Source organism: Python bivittatus, unplaced genomic scaffold (genome assembly GCF_059951505.1).
Source record: "Python bivittatus isolate LINGU-HERP-01145 unplaced genomic scaffold, Pbiv_v1 ctg000020_np1212, whole genome shotgun sequence".
In the NCBI taxonomy this organism is placed as follows: domain Eukaryota; kingdom Metazoa; phylum Chordata; class Lepidosauria; order Squamata; family Pythonidae; genus Python; species Python bivittatus.
The window spans coordinates 3,125,007-3,147,883 of record NW_028277030.1 but is presented as its reverse complement, the minus strand read 5'-3'; the positions used below and the strand labels follow the sequence as shown (position 1 = coordinate 3,147,883).

Below are 22,877 nucleotides of genomic sequence, written 5' to 3'. Positions count from 1 at the left end.
CTTAATTAATGGAAACATTGCTTTTAATAACCCTTCCCTCTGCTCTTTCAAACTGGTCTTGATGAATTTCCTATTGATTGTTATACAATTATATTAATGTATTAATTCCTATTTTATTAGAGAACCATAATGTAGCATTATTAAAATGAATCACTGCCTCCTTTCCATTTGTCCAATGTTTCAGTGCTTCATAACATTGTTTAATCAGGGACCTAGTATGCTACATTGAGATGCATTAATATTAATTAAGCAAGGCTTTATGAATTTGAGCTGTCATTCAAGTTAGGCCAAGCTTTGTCTGAGTATGAGCATCTGGAGTTCCTGGTGGAAGCACCAATAGATGTTATACACTAGTTTTATTTCTAGAGCTTGTATCAAATATTACTCCACCCCCAGATTTTATCCCCATATAATATTTGAGATAAATTCTGGTTATGATAGAATTTTAAAACTGGGTCAACAAGCTCTTCTGTTTTGTAGAACAAATTAATAGAAGTTTAAAATAAGTCCCATTATTATTGGTGCTAGTATATAAATACAGAGAGTGTGCCAAAACATTGCCTCATTAAAACATGTTTCTCAGGAACTGTTTACAGTGCTCTCTGGTAGATTCTTGGACAGCATACTTTGACTATTTTTTCCCAATATCATACCATTGTTTAGCATACTGATACCGGCCAAACACGAGTAATGTTCTCTTCAATCCAATTTCTCTCACTGAGAGAAGGATCATGTCATCTGCCTAGAATAAAACAGAAACTTTTTTGACCTAAGGGAAAGAGGGAAAAATATGTGGAAGACAAACAAGAAACCACATTGGTAATATATTCTTTCTCTTTTTTTCCTGTATACATTAAATATTGAGTTTATCTTCCCTATTTTGCTAATTTAGATTGAAATAGATTGACGAGGTGCCTGCCAGACGTATTGGACAGTCTTCTGAATTCTAACCATTGGCCAGGCCAGACAAAACTTATAGTGGTTGTCATTCAGAATGATCAGCAAAGCCCCAACTTGTATGTCTCTGGATCTCGATTATATTGCCGTTTAATCCTGACATTGTATTGAAGTTCATATTTCTATTTATGTTTCTTTCATTTTTGGGATGCTTAATAAGGAAAATGGTGAACATTCATTTTGGGATCTTGAGATAACATTATTACTTTTAAAATTCATGGGATGATTCTTATTTTGCTCAGAATAGTGGATTTCTACTGAAAATTGGAACTAAACAATTTCTTTCTCTTTTTTTTAAGCAAAATGTTACACTAGAAACTATATTACAGGTACGTTGATAACAGTTAGTATTATTTTCAGTTGATTTGTTTAATACTTGATTTAATTTTTTGAAATCTGTTTGTTGCTGTAGAATGCTACTAGTGATAATCCTATTATCCAGCTAAGTGCTGTTCAAGCTGCAAGGTAGGCGTCTATTCTATTTGAAAGACTAAAGCATTATTAATGTTTTCCTCACATTGTGGTTTTTTTTTTAATTTTATTGATTAGTTTTGTTTTAATTTTACAGAAAACTATTATCAAGTGATAGAAATCCTCCTATTGATGACTTAATAAAATCTGGAATTTTACCAATATTGGTTAAATGTCTAGAAAGGGATGACAAGTAAGTAGTGCTTTCTTTTTCTAAGCGTTTATATCAGTGTTTCTCAACCTTGGCAACTTTAAGACATGTGGACTTCAGCTTCCAGAATTTCCCAGCCAGCATGCTGGCTGGGGAATTCTGGGAGTTGAAGTCCACATGTCAAAATTGTCAAGGTTGAGAAACACTGGTTTACATTATAAATTGAATACTATGTTTTTCTTGAAGGGCTGTAGTTAACAAGCCTAAAACATTTCTGTTACTAATGTATTTTTTATTTTGTTTGCCCTTCAGTACGTTTCAGACATTGTAATAATAATATTTCACTGTTTTAAACACATCTTAACATTAACAAACTTACAGATAGTGATGGCTGGTTTGTTTTTTTGGGGGGGGGTTACATTACAAAGTTCTAGAAAATATGTGCAAACTGTCTTTCAGGACAGGCACAGTCCACATATAGTTGTCAATATCAGTATTCCTTTCTCTGTGGATTCTTTTTATTCTTGATCAGAGGTCAGTTTCTGTTTCACAAAATAGAGCTGTTTTCTAATTCCAGTAGGTGAAAGTGCTTGTCATTTTGGCAGAAAGCCATTTCCTTTGTGAAAATCTCTTGTATTTCTGCCTTTGGCTTTTCGTCTTTGATTCATGTCCTTGGAATAATGTTTCTTTCTCCTCAATATAGTCCCCAGTCAGGAACTAGATGTCTGTGTGGTAGGCTGCTTGACATTGTCACAGGGTTGGTTTTGGCATTCTCTACACCTTTCATTCTTGGAGAATTCAACTTACCTTCCTTGGAGAAGGGAGAGGCAGGTTGTGAATTCATGGCCACCATGACAGCTATGGGCCCAGGTGATCATGGCCTAACATATATAATAACAGAGAATGCCCACTTCCTGGGTCCCATCATATGGCCCTGTTTGATTTATGGGACCTGGGGCAAGCTTACTGTGCTGGATTGTATAGGATGGACAGAAACTGTGGAAGACAGTCCCTCAAATAACTAGCCCCTATGCTGTGAAAGGCTTTATAGGTGATGACCAGTACCTTGCACCTGGAAGCCTACTGATAACCAGTGCAGTTCATGAAGCAGAAGTTTTAGGTGGACATACTGTGGCATGCCCATAACTGCCAATGCTGCTACTTTCTGGACCAGTTGTCTTAAAGGACAGCACCTTGCAGGACATTTAAGGCAGGTACCACTGCTTCTCTCAAAGCAGGCACTACTGCATGGACCTAGTTTTGCATCACCCCTTCTCTTCCCCCCGAGTGGCCTTCACCAGCCAGAATGGACATGGATCTAATATGTATGTAGCCAGGTTAATTAGGTTAATGAATGTGACCAAACATGGATAAGAAATTCAAGTCTATACCATGGCAATAAAGTAGCAAAGCAAGCAAGCTTCTCACTTTTATTGCATCTGTAAATAGCCATCCAGCAAGATTGTTTAAAGTGACTTCATCTCTATTAGAAATAAGGTGAAACAGGCTTAGACTTAATTCTACTAAGACCAAATGGCTGTGGATTTGGAAGCTGACTGAATCCAGAGATCTATGACTGTGGACAGAGTAACACTACCCAAATGGAGCTGGTCTGCAATTTGAAAGTCCTCCTGGACTTACAGTTCCTGCTTAAATAGCAGGTGAAGATGGAAGGGCTTATGCACAATTACATCTTGTCAGCCATTTGTGGCCTTTCCTAGATCAGGAGGCCTTACTCACAGTCAAGTCACACATGCTCTTGTCATCTTATCAGCAGATTATTGCAGTGTGCTGTACATGGGGCTACCTTGAAGACTATCTAGAATCTTCATCTGGTGCAACATTCTAAGTAGTTATGGTGCACTAAGGTTTCCCCATGTACCATCACTACTGTGGGAGCTGCATTGGTTGCCACCTTTTGAGTGCAACTCAAGGTACTAGTCATCGCCTTTAAAATCCTACATGGCTCAGGATCTGGATATATCCATGACTGACTTTTCCAAATTGAATTTGCCTATCCAGTAAGATCTGTGAGGCTGGACTTACTAAAGGTCTCACCACCAAGGGTATACCATCTTCAGGGTTAGGGTTATGTAATGCCTATAGTGTAACTGTATCTAGAATATTGTTTACAGTTCTTGCCACTACATCTCCAAAAGTATATTATAGGGCAGGAAAGGTATCAGAAGAGAACAACCAACAGGTTTGAAGGGATTGGGGCACCTTCACTGTAAGATTATGTTATTACATTTGAGATTATGCAGTTAGCTGATAGTTAAGATAAGGAATTTGCTATCACAATTTGTAGTGATGGGTACCTACTTGGGTCACTTTAAACAGAGCTTTAGGCTAGTAGGATGGTTTGTAATAAGCCTCTCAACATGGTTGCTAGGGATAATGACAGGATAATGATAGCAAATGCTATTTGCAGTGAAGAATGTAAAAAAACTACTGTACTAGGTACATAGTACTTCTGATTTAGAGCATTAACTTCCAAAAAACTACTGAAGCATCTCTGGAATAGCAAGATTGGCATGATCCAGAGGAGAAATGTTCAGAGTTCTCCAAAATGTTCTATTTCTGGAACAGTGCTTTTGAACTTACCTAATTCCTTGCTTGTAAAGTTCTGATTGGCTTTTGGTAGACTACTATAAAAGAAGAGTATGTTGGACCAGATCACCCTTTGATCCGATGTAGCATGGTTCTTGTTATATTCTTACATGTAAGCCATGGTGATTAACTTGAAAAAGAGCTTCAGCATTGTTCCCTTGACTTCACCTGTATGAAATGAAACAGGGTTGGCCAGCTTGAGGTCTGAGAACTGCATGAAACCAACAAGCACTTTTTTTGTGGTCTGGGAGTCTCCTTAGACCATAACAGCACAAACTGGCAACAAGGTTACCCTCATTTTGAAATGCATGAAAACTGTAGGGCAAGCAGAGTACGCTTAATATAGCTTCAAAAACAACACCTCCAAAAAAGGGGGTGAAAATTGAGGAGAAACAATAGAAAATCCTAGCCCTTCCATTATTGCCCTGCCCAATATGACTCTCACTTTCTTAAAAAGTATTAAGCACAATGGATGGCTTTCAAAGTTACCCGCCCCCAGGACAGAGGGTTATTTGAAATGTAAACCTTTCTGTTAATCCACTGGAATGGGTTACAAAAGCTACCTTTAGAGAGGATAGGATGAACTTCTTTGGTATGAACAACAAAAGTCACCCTTGTGACAAATGGACTACAACAAGTGTGCAAAATGGTCTGTGTACTTCACATCAGTGCATAGCTGTGCTAAAGGCCATGGGAATTTTTTGAGCCATACTCAATAACTGCATTGTTCAGATTGCATCCAACAATGCTGTAACAGTTTTCAGTATGTTAGGAAAATCTGGGGAGGAAAAAGACAGCTGTCAAACAAACATTCATGTCAGAGATTTTATATGCATTGATGTTCTGCCAAAAGCCAAAATACACATTTGTTCAGCAATAGATATCTCATAATTTCCAAAATTATCATTAAAAATAGGTCTACTTTTTAGGGATATTGTAATAGCACACATCAGGAATAGAAATAGTAAAATTTAATTATAGAGCAGTGAATTAATGTTTTCATAGGCTTTTAATAACTACGTACCTCCTCTTTGTTGTATTTTGTAGATATTATTGCTACTATATTTTATTTTTGTCTTTTTTTAAACAGTCCTTCCTTACAGTTTGAAGCTGCTTGGGCCTTGACTAACATAGCATCAGGCACTTCTTTACAGACTCAAGCTGTTGTACAGTCTAGTAAGTGTTTTAAATATTTTAACATTGGAATGTAGTGCTTTTTGCAGTATAATAAACATATATAATTTCCTTTTCATGTGGCATACATGGCACATATATAATCTATATACACATAGGTTATCTGGGAGGAGTTTATTGGTTCTGATGGAAAAAGTCCTTGGAGTTGTGGGCTGAACCATCTATGTTTCTGATCCATATCCTTCCTGGTTAGTTAAGGCCTCCTGGGAGGTGACATGTGGTGGGGTCCATGCAGTCATTAATACCTCTTTGGGGAAGGGAGTGTTGCTGCCTGTTTTAAATAATTTCAGACCTGACTATCTTAAAGACACCCATCATATATAAAAACTTGCCCATATCTTTATATCTTAACTATTGCATGTCTTTATCTTTGCTCCCATAATGTCTAGATTTGGGAAAGTGAATCCTACTTCCAACCACAGTAATAGTCACAATGATGATTAGATAGCCTCCTTATTTGAGGCCATTCCTATGGATTAAGGCATGTCTCAGATGCTAAAGTAGAAATCGATGCCTTGCAGAAATGTTGATTATGAATGATTTGCCTGATATTCCTCCAACAGAGGAAATGGAAATATAAATATTAATTTCCATCCAACCTTGAAATTAGCTCCTGGGTTAGGTAAAACTGGAATATTTGAAATATGCTATTCCCATCATCTGAACCTAAGTGACAGAAAATGAAAGAGGGTATAGTCAGTCAGAAACAGTATCCTATTATTTAAGTACTTTTTTTAATCCTTGAAATTATTTTTCCAGGCACTTAGCATTTCTACTTCCAAAGTTACTGTTCTAGGAAGATTGTAAATGTTTATATTGTCTTTCAGTCCATTTCATATGTTATAAAACATCTCCAGGAGAGGATGTTATGAAATATCTTCTGTAAATAAGTTGTTTTTGCAAAACATAATCTCTTGTGCTGTAAAGCTAATAGATATTTCTGGATGGTGAATGTAGCATATATCTTACTTTAAAAAGTCACTTCTTTTCCACCTGAAATAGCACAGTCTAATTCTCAGTTAACATTAGATGAATTTCCTAAAATTTCAACTATTACTTTTGTATTATTTTTGTTCTGTTAAATAATGAAATGCAATACATGTCTTGAAGGTCACATGTCACTGAAGGTCATATGTCACCGAAGTGAATCCATTGTCCCTCTGTTACAGATGCAGTACCTCTCTTCTTAAGATTGCTCCATTCACCACATCAAAATGTTTGTGAACAAGCTGTTTGGGCCCTTGGGAATATTATTGGTAAATATCAACGGTATTTTTGAAAACAAATAGAGTGGCAATGAAGGCTCTAAACTCTAATCTGATACATTGGCATTACCTGATGAGACTATGTTTCTCCAAGTTTTTTTAGTACTGCAACATATTTAAAGAAGAAAACTTGTTTTTGGAGAATTTAGCTTAATTTGTTATAAATAAGTGACAAATTGTGCAATTAAATTTTCGCTGAGCAGTTTCTAATGGGGAAACATAGAATCTTTGTCACAGAACATCAGTGCCCATACATGTCACTGCATACATTTCAAGGTTTTTCCATTATGAATGTAATTTTTTTTTAAATTTTCACTTCTGTAGGTGATGGTCCTCAGTGTAGAGATTATGTCATATCACTGGGAGTTGTCAAACCTCTTCTATCCTTCATCAACCCCTCCATTCCCATCACTTTTCTCCGGAACGTCACATGGGTCATTGTAAATCTCTGCAGGAATAAGGATCCCCCACCACCTATGGAGACAGTTCAGGAGGTAAATAAAGAACTACAACTATGTACTTTTGCAGCTCAGCTGCGTTACAAGGCAGCTTTCCCATAATGTATAGTATGTTGTCTTAAGGCCTATTCATCTGTGCCTCGTTTCAATAACTAATTACTCATTAGGTTTGTTTTCTGTCTTATTTAACTATGAATTCCAAGTCTAATTTTGTTAGTGATGGTAATATTGACTGTTGAGGCATTCAGGGAGATTTCTCAAATGTTGAAGTTACTTGAGGAAATTTTCTAGCTTTGAATCCAAATCTGTCTTGACCTAGGCTAGTAGTGTGCAATCTATGCCTCTAAAAATTGAATCCACTGCTATGTAGTTTATACATTACTTGAGAAATATTTATAACTGCAGTAAGTAAAATAACGTGACTAGCTCTTTGACTTTTTGAGAGTATACTATGTACTACACATATATTGTATTTTTGCTTTCCAAATATTGACCTTTTGTAATCCTTTTTTCTCATTAGATTTTACCAGCCTTGTGTGTTCTGATATACCATACAGATATAAATGTAAGTAAATGCTGAAGGAATATTCTTTCTCCTGGAGATTCCTCTTTATTAAGTGAATATTACTTACATTTTGCCTAAACTGCATTACAAAAATTCATTTGCCAAACATGTTTACTTTTTCATAAACATTGCAGCCTGTGGACACTTACCCTGGAAATCAGTTGCATTGTGCTTAGTGAGAGTTATTTCAGAGTAGGGATGCGTGTGATTCTATTTATGTGTTAATTTTTTATTGCTGGTGATCTATAAGTGGTTCTTACATGATAGAAGCTATGATGCAGTCAAATGCCTTGTGTATAAAATAGCATGCTGTGCTACTTCCTGCTGTGGGTGTTGCTGTTTTGTGTTGCATTTGCTTGGCTCATTCAGTACTTACATGTCAGAAATTCATCTTGTGCTCACATGTCTGGATTACTGAGTTGTTGGCACACTTTGGTTTCGTGCTAAAGTAAGGACCAAAATAACAATATTCAGGAGAAATACATTTGCAATGGAGTGGGCTAAACATTTTCCCCTTGCTTGCATTTCTCTTAAATGTTAGTAATATTGCCATCACTTTAAATTTTTGAGGTAGGATTTTTTAATATTCCTTGATGAATAGAATTAAAGGCAAAGAAAATCATAGAAAGCAATATAGAGAATACATATTAAATGCTCTTCCGTAATCTGCAATAAATTTAAAGCTCTTGTGCACAGGGAATCTGATTCAGAAGTTCATTGCCATCTTATATTAACATACAACCTGTCCTCCTTGTGCAGATTCTTGTGGACACTGTTTGGGCTTTGTCCTATCTCACAGATGGTGGGAATGAGCAAATACAGATGGTGATAGATTCAGGGGTAGTACCTTTTTTGGTCCCCTTGCTGAGCCACCAGGAAGTAAAAGTTCAGGTAAGCATTGTATATTGTATGATGTGATATGGCATTATAAAAAAATTATAATGATGTTGCATTATAAAATTATCACTGACAAAGGTTCAGACATCTTAGTTGGGTACTGAAAAATAATTTGTATGTTAAATCCACTTATTTAAAGGCAAATAAATATTTTAAGTAAATGTTGAAGAGTGTTTTGAATTAACTTCCTCAATAAACATACATATGCTCTTGACTCAGGCTCAACTCCTGGTGCCTATTGGACACATCCATGCAGTTTTTCATGGCAATAATCTGACAGTATTGCCACTGCCTTCTTTTGGGCTAGTTTTTTACTCCCTAGCAATTGCTGTTGCTCTGGGATGACCTGGTGGTTTCTCATCCCACCGCTAATCAGGCCTAACCCTGTTTAGTTTCTGAACCCAAACAAGATCAGCCAGGTGCTGGGAGACTACTTACTTAATGCTGATTTACATCTACTTTTTTTTAACTTATAGGGCAGCATATATTTATTAAAGTTATACTCCATCTTTTAGACAAATAAATTCTTTAAGGCATCTAAATCAAAGCTTTGGTTTTCTTCTGATTGCACATTACATATATTATGAACTTTGTTGGTACAAAACTGAGTGGTTATAATGTTGTTCCAAATGGAAGAAGGGGAATATACAAAGTTATGTCCATAAAGCTTGTTAACAAATGACTACAGCCACTCCTCATTTAGCAACTACCTCATTTAGCAACCATTCGCACATACAGCAGTAATAAATGGTAATAAAAAAATTCATTTTCTGACCAATGCATGTATTTACAACCAAATTTCATGCACCTGACAACAATGTATGCGGGAGTGACAGTAATATTGCCATATCATCATAATATTTATTTCGGTCATTGACCAATAAAAATACATAAAAAAATAAAATAAAATAAAATAAAAAAAAATAAAACTTACAACAATATTACCCTTTTCATCAGTAATAATACTGCCATAGCTGTGTGAGAAAACTTCTATCAGAATGAGATGACAGCAACCAGTGATCTTCCCAGCGTCTCTCTCTCTCAGTCACATGTTCACTTAGTGGCCATTTCATTTAATAACCTGGTCATTGGAACAGAACTCAGTCACTAAACGAGGAGTGGGTGTAGTTAATAAGAACAAATAATACTATTTTCCTACTTTTCCATGTTGTTTACTCTGGGATTCAAAAAGTTGTTTGTTTTTTTAGAAGAGGAAGAAGTAGTAGTAGTAGTTTCATAAACTCTGTCTCTCCAGTGTTTCTGTAATTCCCATCAGTTTAAAAAATGTTTCAGATTCTTGTTGTGTAAAATGGTTAAGGGTCTCTTGGTTTGATCAAGAATGCAGAAATGGCAGGAGAGAGCTTCCCAGATCTATAAGAAGCACAAAAGTTGCCAATTCTGAACAGAAGAAGTGTGTGCTTACAATAAGACTGACAGTATTATTTTTATACTAAGGCAAAAAAGAGCCACCTAGGTACCGCGATGTTTGTAGAATATACAAAATAACTGAAAGACTGCACCCATAAGGATTTGTTGGTTTATTGCAGATTTTTTTCAAATAAAAATTTTAATGTTATTAATTAGCTAAGGTTTTAGTAAGGTTTCTGAAATTATATATATGTATGTATGTATATGCACACACATAGACATACATACATACAGTGGGGCAAAAAAGTATTTAGTCAGCCACCAATTGTGCAAGTTCTCCCACTTAAAAAGATGAGAGAGGCCTGTAATTTTCATCATAGGTATACCTCAACTATGAGAGACAAAATGGGGGGAAAAATCCAGAAAATCACATTGTCTGATTTTTAAAGAATTTATTTGCAAATCATGGTGGAAAATAAGTATTTGGTCAATATCAAAAGTTCTTCTCAATACTTTGTTATATATCCTTTGTTGGCAATGACAGAGGTCAAACGTTGTCTGTAAGTCTTCACAAGGTTTTCACACACTGTTGCTGGTATTTTGGCCCATTCCTCCATGCAGATCTCCTCTAGAGCAGTGATATTTTGGGGCTGTTGCTGGGCAACACGGACTTTCAACTCCAAAGGTTTTCCATGGGGTTGAGATCTGGAGACTGGCTAGGCCACTCCAGGACCTTGAAATGCTTCTTACGAAGCCACTCCTTCGTTGCCCGGGCAGTGTGTTTGGGATCATTGTCATGCTGAAAGAGCCAGCCACGTTTCATCTTCAATGCCCTTGCTGATGGAAGGAGGTGCTCACTCAAAATCTCATGATACATGGCCCCATTCATTCTTTCCTTTACACGGATCAGTCGTCCTGGTCCCTTTGCAGAAAAACAGCCCCAAAGCATGATGTTTCCACCCCCATGCTTCACAGTAGGGATGGTGTTCTTTGGATGCAACTCAGCATTCTCTCTCCTCCAAACACAACAAGTTGAGTTTAGACCAAAACGTTCTACTTTGGTTTCATCTGACCATATGACATTCTCCCAATCCTCTTCTGGATCATCCAAATGCTCTCTAGCAAACTTCAGACAGGCCCAGGCATGTACTGGCTTAAGCAGGGGGACACATCTGGCACTGCAGGATTTGAGTCCCTGGCAGCATAGTGTGTTACTGATGGTAGCCTTTGTTACTTTGGTCCCAGCTTTCTGCAGGTCATTCACTAGGTCCCCCCGTGTGGTTCTGGGATTTTTGCTCACCGTTCTTGTGATCATTTTGACCCCACAGGGTGAGATCTTGCATGGAGCCCCAGATCGAGGGAGATTATATGTCTTGTATGTCTTCCATTTTCTAATTATTGCTCCCACAGTTGATTTCTTCACACCAAGCTGCTTGCCTATTGCGGATTCAGTCTTCCCAGCCTGGTGCAGGACTACAATTTTGTTTCTGGTGTCCTTCAACAGCTCTTGGGTCTTGGCCATAGTGGAGTTTGGAGTGTGACTGTTTGAGGTTGTGGACAGGTGTCTTTTATACTGATAACAAGGTCAAACAGGTGCCATTACTACAGGTAACGAGTGGAGGACAGAGGAGCCTCTTAAAGAAGTAGTTACAGGTGTGTGAGAGCCAGACATCTTGCTTGTTTGTAGGTGACCAAATACTTATTTTCCACCATGATTTGCAAATAAATTCTTTAAAAATCAGACAATGTGATTTTCTGGATTTTTTCCCCCATTTTGTCTCTCATAGTTGAGGTATACCTATGATGGAAATTACAGGGCTCTCTCATCTTTTTAAGTGGGAGAACTTGCACAATTGGTGGCTGACTAAATACTTTTTTGCCCCACTGTACATACATGCCTGTAATAAGCTGTGGAAGCTACAATTTTTTTTGTCCATTCCTATACAGAGCAGGTTTGTTTAGCAGATTTATCAATTGAAACAAATAGATGGGGGATCTCCAAACTCTTTAGGTTCATGGACACACACAGATTTTCAAAGAAAGCATAGTAGACACTATCTCAAAATGGCTGCCACTAAGGTTGACAAAATGAGTGCAATGGACTGAATTTATACTGCAGCCAAATTACAGAGTTCCTGATTAATACTTTTCTGGTTTCTTCTCTGAATTTGTACCAGAATACCTTCCTTATTCTAAACATTCATTTCTGAATCTTCTGAGAATTGTGATTTATTGGATTAAGATATAAATATAAACATATATATTTATTTCTTGGCAGTAGCACTCTAAAATAATTTGAACTTATTTAGTTAATTATAGGATTTGTTACTCCTTTAGTTGTATTGCTAGGTGTCTTTCACCACTACTTCTGTCTGCCTGCACTAAGTCAAGATCTTGTAGCTTCTATCTGAATAGTTCAATAAGATGCCTGTGGTCCTAGAATGTTTTTAAATTAAGTACATCTTTCATTACCATAAAGTAAAACAAAAATAGTCTAGGACTAGGCATTTTAATAGCATCATTATTGTGTAATCTGCTCTTCTATTGGTTTGACATGTGCATATGATTTGAATCTGACATTGAATTGTGATTGTTAACAAACCTGAAAGTAACATTTTTAAAAGAGAGAGGCAGTTCTCACATGGGCATAGAGTCAGATACTGTTCTTTGTGAGTTTAAGGAAGGGCTTGTATATTTGACCATATCTGTAGTCTAGTATGTGTTCAACCTGTATGCCTGTAGAACATTTGAATAGCCCTAAGAATGAAATAGAGACCCTCTAAAGCACTGAGAATGTTAATTACATCATTTCTTAAAATAAAGACTGCAGCACTGAGAGCAGTTGGCAATATAGTAACGGGTACTGATGAACAGACACAAGTTGTGCTCAACTGTGATGTCCTCTCCCATTTCCCAAATCTTTTGACACATCCTAAAGAGAAGATAAATAAGGTGAGTACTCAGTTTTACTCAATTTTTTTTGGTAATCTTGTATTTTCTTTTTAATTTAACAGAACGTGATTTCTTAACCTATTTTTAAAAGAAATGCAAAGATTTCACAGCCTAGTATTATAAAGTCAGATGAATGTTGTGCTTCTAATCAATTTCTCTCCTTGATTCAGATAATGAAAAGGGAAAAATGATATGTACTAGGTGAAAAATTAACTATGCAAGGATTGCATTTTATCTTTAGCTTCAGAATGACAAGTACTACTCATATGTTCACTACTTATATGTTCGGTCTTCATTGGGAAACATCTAGCAAGAGGGGATTTATTTACTGGATCCAGATTATTAATACAGTGGTGCCTCTAGTTACGAACTTAATCCGTTCCGTGACTTTGGTTGCAACTCGATTTGGTCTCAAGTCGAGGTAAAGTTTCCCATAAGGGTCAATGTAAATATGGTTAATCCGTTCCGCCCTCCGAATTTGGTCGTACCACGAGGCAAATTTCCCCCATAAAGTTCAATGTAAATACGGCTAAACAGTTCTGAAACATATGCATTTTATTTTTAAACCTCAAAAACCTTCCAAACGCCACAAAAACCTTCCAAATGCCACAAAGCACACCACAAGCCTCACCGAACGTCTCCTTGCTACCGCGATCTCGCCCACAGGAAGCCGCGACCGCATGGCAGCAGGGAAAATGGCCATGGATCCGGTTCGTAAGTAGAGGTGGAGTTCGCAAGTAGAGGTAAATTTTTGGGGCCGGAGCTGGTTGTATCTTGAAAAATTCGTAAGGAGGGGCGTTCGTAACTAGAGGTACCACTGTACCTCTTTTTAAGAGGAAAGTCCTAACAACCTTGAAGAAACCATCATACATTCACTCTTTAAAAAACATATTTGGACCCTAGGTGTAGTTGTCAGTCTCAGCCAATTATGAATATCCTCTTGGGTAAGATGGTAGGACATGTGTTTCCTGAGTGGAATGCCTAGGATTATTTTTAGACCTGTTTCAGTCAGGATTTCAATCTGCCTTTGGTAGGAAATCCTCTTGGTCCTCTTAAGAAAGAGAGGTAGAACTACTTCTAGATAACAGTTGCTTGTAATGCCTTTCTTCATGGTAGTCTCTTGGACTAAACTTTGTGAATTTGAATTTGGGGCTTAGAGAGAGAGATACAGTGGGTTCATCTGTATTGGCATGAGAGTTTCCACAGGATAACTATGAGGTGTTTGTGTTCTCTGTTTAAAACTGCTAGGAGAGGTTATCTAGGGATTTGTAGTTAAGTAGTATACAGTGAGGTAAAAAAAGATGTAATGCACAGAATATTTCAGCAATATTCTGTGCTTTATTTCTACTTCAGTGTAAGTTAAAATTGAACCTAGGAAAGGCCATATAGCTCAGTGATGGAAGTTCCAAAGATCAGCCGAAGACATATTCAGTCCATCTAAATTAGCTTCAGGTGTTATAAGCAACTTTTGTTTTTGTTTTTGTTTTGTAAAAACTTTTATTGAGATATATAAAAAGCATAGTTAAAATACAAATCGGAAAGTATAGCAAAGAAAGAAAATAGAACTAAAAGAAAAAGACAAAAACAAAAATAGTGAGAACAGATAGAAAAATGAAACAGAAAGTGACTTCTGACTATCTCCAATACAGATATAAATACAAATTTAAAAAAGGTTAATCTGTTACCACTAGTTAATCCAAATTCACATTATTTCTATCAGCACAAACCATCTAATCATTAAATCCCACAATCAAAACTTCATTTTTCCTACCCAAGCACGTACTCTAAGAAGGGTTGCCTTGAGGAGACAAATTTAGAAACAGTATTGTCTCTTATCAACGCTTTTAACTTCGCCATTTAAGCCAAGTCCATTAATTTAATAATCCATTCTTCCACTGTAGGTATTTGTGAATCCTTCCATCTTTGCGCATATGACAGTCTTGCAGCTGTGGTCATGTATAAAAGCAAAGTTCCATATTGTTTCTCCAATCTTTTCTCCATCAAACCCAATAGGAACAATTCTGGTTTTCTTTGAATGCTCATTTTAAGAATCTTTTGAATAACAATACATATCTGGTCCCAAAATTTCAAAGATGATAAAAGGTTCCTTCATGCTGTGAACATTTCCACAAACATTTGTTATACCAGTATGCAACTTTTGTTTTGATTATAGGAAGCTGTATGGTTCCTGTCCAATATTACTGCAGGAAATCAGCAACAAGTTCAAGCAGTAATTGATGCTGGACTTATCCCTATGATAATTCACCAACTGGCTAAGGTCAGTCAAATGCCAGATTTCCCTATTTTTATAAGTTTTGTTAAGCTAACATAAGATGTTATGTTGCTAATGCAAATCGTTTTTATATCATTTAGGGTGACTTTGGCACTCAGAAGGAAGCTGCCTGGGCAATTAGCAACTTAACGATAAGTGGTAGAAAAGATCAGGTGTGTGTATCTTATGAAATTCATGGAGAATTTGTAGAATGATGTATATGCAATGCCACAAATAATTCTAATTATTAAATATCTTTTACATTACTCAGGTTGAATATCTTGTACAGCAGAATGTAATCCCACCATTCTGTAACTTGCTGTCAGTGAAAGATTCTCAAGTAGTGCAGGTGGTTCTGGATGGCCTGAAAAATATCCTAATAATGGCTGGTGATGAAGCAAGCACAATAGCAGAAATTATAGAAGAAAGTGGAGGTAAGATTTCATTTGGTAACATGGACTTTGACCCTCACCTCCAGCAGTGCTCTCACATCTGTCTTCAATAATTGACTTATTGTGATATTTAATTGGTATTCTTATTCTGGCAGAAATATTGTGAGTGGAGAGTGGAGATGGGTTTTTTTGTGTTAATTTGTTTTTTATTTGCATGTCATGGTTAGATCACTTTTTTCTGATGATGTTTGGATCTTCTGGAATAGAATGAAAATCCTTGGGGGATTGCTCAGATGTCAGCATGTCTGACATTTCTGTCAGTTCTTCATTGTTCTGTGTATTTTGCAGGTACTTAAGATTCTTGTAAAGTTCTTTCTAAAGTAGATCCTCATCCATTTGTTCTGTTGCACCTCTCAGTTTAGAATACAGCATCAAATTTGGGTGATGACCAGGCTTGTAGTATTTTGCCCTTTCTGAAAGATTCATGGATGGGCCAATTTATGAGAACAGTATTTGGAAACATGATACAGAAATTTTGGCCTATCTTGGTTGGCCTATGCCAGGTGGCCCTTCAAAGCCTACAATATCCCACAGGTATATTGTTCTTCAGGCCAAAAGTTCTCATTTAAAAGCTGCGTAAAGACTGTATGATTGTGTTGTTAATCCAGGAAATTATTGGATAAATCTCAGAGCATAATTCCTCATATTGGCCATATCAGTAGAACCAAATGCCTAAATTTCATGATAAACTCTCCATAGAGTATTTCTGTTTTAAGTCTTCATAGAAGTTGAGATGTTAATGCTAGGGTTGAAAGACGTGCTTTGAAATGCATGGGAGCATGTCTAGAACCCCTCTTTTGGAATCAAACAGCTGCATCTTTTTCTAGGCTTCCATGGCTGTGTTGGAGGCTTCTGGCTGCACGCACATGCAAAGACAGCTTATGAAGCAACCATGTGAACCTGGCAAAAGATGTGGCTGCTTTAATAACTTGAAGAGGTGCCTCATACTCACTGCCTTTCAACAATGTCTGAAGGGGGGTCGAAATGAGAGAAGCTGTGTCATGCCATGAGCCCCACCCCTTTGTACACATATCATGATGCTGCATGCGCACATAAAAGGGGTGGTGCCTGCAGTGTGATGCTGCTTGCATCATTTGACCAAAGCAGCAAGATCCTAAGGATGCCCAAACTTGCATTCAAAATATTTGAAGAGTCTTAGGTTATACACCAAAACCAGTGTCGTAAAAGATAACAATTTGTAAAACTAATTGCATTTTCATTTTCTTTACCAGGTTTAGAAAAAATAGAAGCACTGCAACAACACGAGAATGAAGATATTTATAAACTAGCATTTGAGATAATAGATCAGTATTTCTCTGGTGATGATGTAAGTATCTCTGACATTTCAGAATATAGATTATAAAAAGTTTTGCATAAGTATTCTATGCCAAAGTCAAGGGCTTTGCAAAGCCTTTTCCTATCACTCCCACTGAAGATACATTAACTTTCCATCCAGTGGATCATCAGGCTAGAGCAATCAGGCATTCAGTGAACAAGTAATCTGGCCATCTGCAGAAGTAAAATATATGGCTGAAAGCAGCAAATCCCAGCCATTGTGAGCTGTGTGAGTGCTGCTTGCAAATCAGATGCCCGTCCTCCTAGTGTCTTTCAAGAGAAGCCTTTGAAATGCTGTAACAATACTATGGAACAGATACATCAGCTTGCACATGCACAGAGATGCTGCATGTTCTCCCTGTAATGCTAGAAGACCTCTTTCTTATTGATTTGTGCTCGTCTGTTACTGGATGATAAATATTAGTTCTTGTCTTTATAGCACCCGAGCCTTCTTGCTAGTGTATAAGGCAAGAATGTGTTCAATAGAAAATAGGGTGTTTTTTTTTTAAATCAGACTTGTTTTACTCTTGTCTTTTCTCTTTCTCAGTTTATCCCTTGAAACAATGTCCCTTCCTCCATATCTCTCACAGAACTACTTATTTAACATAAGGGAAAACTGTCAACTTTCCCAAAGCTATGGGGACATTTCAACACAATGTGTGTATATTCATTTGAAGAGATACATTGTGACTGTAATACCTAGATCTGACTGAAGTTGGGCCAGATATTAGATAAGCAAGTTTTCCTACTTGTATAATGAAAAGTAAAATTACTCCAGGCTGCACTTTCTTTGCAGATTGATGAGGACCCCAGCCTCATTCCTGAAGCAACGCAAGGAGGTACTTACAATTTTGATCCAACAGCCAATCTTCAAACAAAAGAATTTAATTTTTAAGTTCAGGACAATGCAGCTTGTCTACCCTGCACCAGTAAAATATACAACCAGATGTCTACCATTGGAAAAACAGGCTCCAAGCACATGCCCCTTTGTCTGATGCTTCTAAAAGCAAGTTGTATATCAGTCACATTGCAGTTGCCAAAAGTACCTGTCACATGGACTGTAAATGCATATGCATGATCTCGTACACTGTTCAATTTTTTTAACAGTCTCTGCTACCTTTCCCCTGACTTTTTTTTCCTTTTCCCCTGAGGCCACAAGCTGATAACTGCAGTCTACAGTTTTAAGAATATCTTTTTGTGGTGGCACATTGGCTTCCCACACAAGAATAGCTTTCTTTGGAAAATAGCGTGTTGTGGATCAAGACTCTTTAGTATGATTTTGGAAGACTTCTGAGAGGCCCAGTCTATTTTAATTTTTTTGAGCCTCAACTGTTGTCCTCTACAAACATATTTTCATATATTTAATGTGGAAGAATAAATAAAGGAAAAGCAAGTCAAATTATTTTCATTGGTGAAACTGACATTAAAAAAAAACTTCTTAAAAACTTGGTAATTAATTGGTTTAAAAACAGACTACATATATCAGTAATTGTGTTCATTACTGCCTTAGAAGCTTGGGCTTGAAGAATGAACGTTGTATTTGGACTAATAAAAGGTGACCATTATACCTAATTTCTGAGAACAGCAAGCTGTACTTGACCACTCTTCAGCCTGTGTGTTCCTGCTTTTTTTGAAATTATGAAATGCTGTGCATGGTATTTTACCTGAGCTACCACCTGTTATGGACTTGAACTTTTTGTTTTAAGCTGAAAGCAAGAGTCCAGCATTAAAGAAACAAAGCTATTCCAAATCAGCATTGGTTGACAAGAATCTTGCTTTCATCTTTCAGTAGTCAATATATTTTGGGTTTAAATTTATAACTGAATAATGTTGATTTATATTGGTTTAAACTGTGGAGCTTTCATGTTTACTGTAATTTAGTCTTAAACTATTTTTTTACTTACCAGTGCTTACGATGATGTGGTTGGCAACAAACTAGCAACTATTTTAGAAGCACCATAATAGCTTCTTTTTGGAGTATTGGAAGAGTTATAGAAAAATAGTCTATAAACTTATTCATATAGTTAAAATACATACTAGTTGTGTGAGGCTTTGTGGAAGCTGCTATTATTCAGCATAAGCATAAATGTGCAGCTCACAATGAATACATTTACTTGAGCTGGTAACTTGGGAGTAATGGGGAAACTATCCATCCTGGCTCTTCAGAGGATTTAGGATTGCTGTGGGTAAACATGAAATTTAAACTGTGTAAGCTATCAGACAAACTGATATTGTTGCTGTTGTTCACTGGATGTACTTTCCTCCCAATGCCTTGATGTGAAGGGATACAAAACGTAAAAGTAATGTAGTTATTGGATGTGGGTTGTATTTACTGTGATGAAGATACGGACAGATGCCATGAAGAAAGCTTTGTTGATCAGCTGTTTTTCCACAATTAAGCAAGACATTGCAGGTGTTCATTCTTTTACTATATCTGCCAAGGTAGAGCCACTTTAAAGAGTGATCTTGTATCGCGAAGGATACAAGTATGTGTTTTAAAGTGCAAGATTTTTACTTGCTAGATAATCTGTTTTAATACAGTGTTTTGGCCTCTATTTATAGATTTTATAAATTTTAAAAACAGTTTCTCTTTAAGGTGGCTCAGACTTTTCAACTCCTGTGCACATAACATTGAGTTGAAGTTCATTGTGCCTTTTTTCTTTACCCAGACATTAAGTTAATTTGGTAACTGTATCCTATTAACATTATAGTCTAAAATTCTGAAATTGTGCTGTTTTTGCTGAAAACTAAGTAAAAAGAAAATCAAAATTAGATTTTGTCAGTTTTGGGAACTTCAAAGCAGGTATGCAGTTAATAATGTGAACAAATCTCCCTCTTTGTAAACAGTATCAGTATGCCTATATTCTTTTGTCTTAGATACTTCACTCAAAATAAGACTGATGATTTTTCACTACTGTGAAGAATGATTTTTTTTTCTTGCACTCAGTGCATCAACTTAGAGATAAACATAGGAAAATCAGTTTAGAACAATAACTTGCCTTTCTCTCAGTTCATTATCACCTTAATAGCTCTTGATAGAGATTCAACCATTTTGTATTTTATAAAAGGGATGAAGGCCTGGATTTAATTATCCTGCTGCACAAGAGCAGAAGTTACTTGAAACTGTGTTGAGAGAATTGCTGTTTTTTTTTTTCTCATCTGTTCTTCTCTCCCCCCTCCTTCCATCTACAGTCCCCAGAAAGTGGTGCTAGAGGGGCAGGAGACCCTCCAAAGCTGCTTTTGATAGGAGATGTAGATAGTGGGAATTGGCAATACAATCTCTAACCCCATATGTGAGTTTCTTCCATTTATGCCATGGAATGGGGTCTTTATATTCAAGCTAAAGTATATTGCTGCACTTTTAAGTTTTCAGAAGTGTTTTAAAATTGTATTGTGTTTATTATTTTTTTAACTCTCAGTTAATAGAGTAAATTGTTCCTTCAAAAGAGGCATCTAAATGTGTTCTTAATTTTGTATATGGGCTTAGGTTTTATAACCAATAAAAAGCTGCTATCAAATATTATAAATATGTAAGATCTTATTTTGAAAACAGTGAAAATTCATCACTGTTTAGTTTGGGAAGGGTTCCATTTCTTTGATCGTATTTGAGTTAGAAGATGCCTTCAGTGACCTAATAACAACCTCTAAGTTTTTAAAAAAACAACTACTATTTGAAGGGTATCACAATATAAAATGAGCATTAGTTTTGAATATTCCTCACAAAAAAAGCTTCATATTTGATCCAGATCTTTGCTCAGTGCCTTCTTAAGATTATGAGTCTGTTGATCCTGATAAAACTTACGTTTTTAGATGTATTATCAAATTACTTTACCCTCAGGGTTTGTTTTACAATAAGATGACAACAGCAGATATGTTTTCTTAAAATTTTACCTATATTAATGTTTTTATTTTGCCCAACAAGTCTATAAGTGATGGTAAGATTTAAATTTACTTGAATTTACTCTCAGTGCTTTACATGAAGTGGAAGACAGAGAACCATTTTCTAAACATCAGCTTTGCTTGAACAAAAATTATTAGAATAGTGCTACTGTAATAATAGTGTTTAATAACGTTTGAATGATTGCAGAGATTTGTATATCACCCTGTCTCAAGACTCTAGGTAGTTTTAGTAGATATAAAACATACAATAAAATCAATTCCAGATAAAAAATATGCTAATTACAACAACCAAAATGTTAGATATAAATATGAAACCAGCTGTCAGAAAGCTCAAGCACCCACCAGAATAACTGCTTTACTCATTTTCCTAAAACTCAAAAGAGTGCTGACAGTAACAGAGAAGGCCTGTATGCAGGCTCTTGTTCTCCTCTCCTCACCTCACCTCACCTCACCTCGGGAGGGAACTTAGAACATTCTCCCAGGAAGACCACACCAGATCGGCAGATTCTATTCAGAAGGGATGGTCCTGAAAGTAAAAATTACTGAAGCCATGTATACATTAATACCAGAAGTTTGACTTGAACTCAGAAACTTCTTGGCAACCAGTGTAGGGTCTACAAACAGGTATCATATTGCTAAAGGAACTTTCATCCACCGGTAAGGGGCCAGTTGCAGCCTCAGAGTGCATTGTAATAGTCTAATCTCAAAGTCATTTATGGCCCTCTGGAAACATACAATATCTGCAGTGGTTAAGAGTGACAGCCTATTTCTTAAAAAGCCCATTGCCTTGGATTTTTAAGAAGTATTTTTCTGGTGAAGTTGAACTGTTGGTTTCATGCGCCAGAGAGAAACTACAGTATGGCCTTAGGACTGCAGTGCATAAATGCTTGGGCCAGTGGTAGTGCCTTGTGTTGCCAAAAAAACTCTGCTTCACTTTCCTGCATGTTTGATACTTATAAAACAAAGGGTTACCTCTAGAACATGTTAAACAAAGAAATGGCTGAACAGTAATTTAGCTAAGGCTGAACCTCATGGTTCAAAATTCAGCCTTCAGGGAGCCTCCAATTGACCCAAGAGTAATGGGGAAATGGTAAAAAGCCTGCTGTTAATACTTTGGCTGATGTGGGCATGCCAGGACCCAGTGGAGGTTGCCACAGCATCTTTTTTATTATTTTTACTCTTAAAATGCATTGCGGTTTTCTGCCAGAGAATGTTTATTTCCATGCTGATTCAAGATTGTGTAGAGTCTTCTTTCCCAAAAGACCATTGAGAACAGAATTTAAAACTATCTAGCTGTACCACAGAGCTGGAAAAAAGGTAAGGAGGCTTATATATACCTAAAAATACAACTGCTAAGAACTCTCTCCTCAGTAGGAAAAGTGAAAGAAGCAGCCAAAGAATTCTCTCTCTAGTAAGCTGGTAGCTTTTCCGGATTGATTGTTGAGTCAACATTGGCTCCTCTTGATGCATCAACCTATGGCTTTCTGATGAGAGAGTGGGGAAGGAGAGGTTCCCAGCTTGGAAAGGGAGTGGCTGGTTCTCTTTATGGGGGGGAATGTGTTTGTTTTATATATGTTGTAAGGAGCCCTACAAAAATAAAATGCAATAAACCTGGACAAGAATCTCCATAAGAAAAGGCATGATTATTGATCTGACTAAGCTCTGTTGAAATCACTGCAAGATACAGAACAAGTTTTCTTACATTTGCTCTAATTGTGATGGTATGTGGGAAAGACCTTGGGAGACAGGGCCAAGAGACACTGCCAAAGGAACAGTCAAATAAGAGATAGCATAGCCCGCAAGTGAACAGTGGGCAGGGCAAGAGGCAACTATCCAGTTGTGGGCTATGCTGTCTCTATCTGACTGTTCCCTTGGCAGTGTCTCTTGCCCCATCACCCAAGGTCTTTTCCACATGCTATCATGTTAATTTTAAAATATGCTGGTATAAAGTAAAAATCCCCTTCAAGTTGAGTTCAACTCCTGGTGACATGCATGGATATATCCCATTAAATGTTCTTGGTGTGATATGG

The 22,877-nt window shown here is 36.8% G+C and overlaps 1 protein-coding gene across 1 annotated transcript in view; it reads left to right on the top strand.

Annotated features, from left to right (window-relative positions):
* Window positions 1–22,472, top strand: part of KPNA3 (karyopherin subunit alpha 3) — a 48,608-nt gene extending 26,136 nt beyond the window's left edge. The window contains exons 4-17 of the mRNA XM_007433663.3: window positions 1,257–1,286; window positions 1,370–1,422; window positions 1,526–1,621; window positions 5,280–5,365; window positions 6,553–6,639; window positions 6,973–7,142; window positions 7,627–7,671; window positions 8,431–8,562; window positions 12,760–12,888; window positions 15,062–15,166; window positions 15,262–15,333; window positions 15,432–15,594; window positions 16,845–16,939; window positions 17,744–22,472. Of these exons, the coding sequence (XP_007433725.3) occupies window positions 1,257–1,286; window positions 1,370–1,422; window positions 1,526–1,621; window positions 5,280–5,365; window positions 6,553–6,639; window positions 6,973–7,142; window positions 7,627–7,671; window positions 8,431–8,562; window positions 12,760–12,888; window positions 15,062–15,166; window positions 15,262–15,333; window positions 15,432–15,594; window positions 16,845–16,939; window positions 17,744–17,842 (1,362 nt within the window). The 3' untranslated portion in view covers window positions 17,843–22,472. The remainder of the gene's footprint in view (window positions 1–1,256; window positions 1,287–1,369; window positions 1,423–1,525; window positions 1,622–5,279; window positions 5,366–6,552; window positions 6,640–6,972; window positions 7,143–7,626; window positions 7,672–8,430; window positions 8,563–12,759; window positions 12,889–15,061; window positions 15,167–15,261; window positions 15,334–15,431; window positions 15,595–16,844; window positions 16,940–17,743) is intronic.
* Window positions 22,473–22,877: the final 405 nt, after the last annotated feature.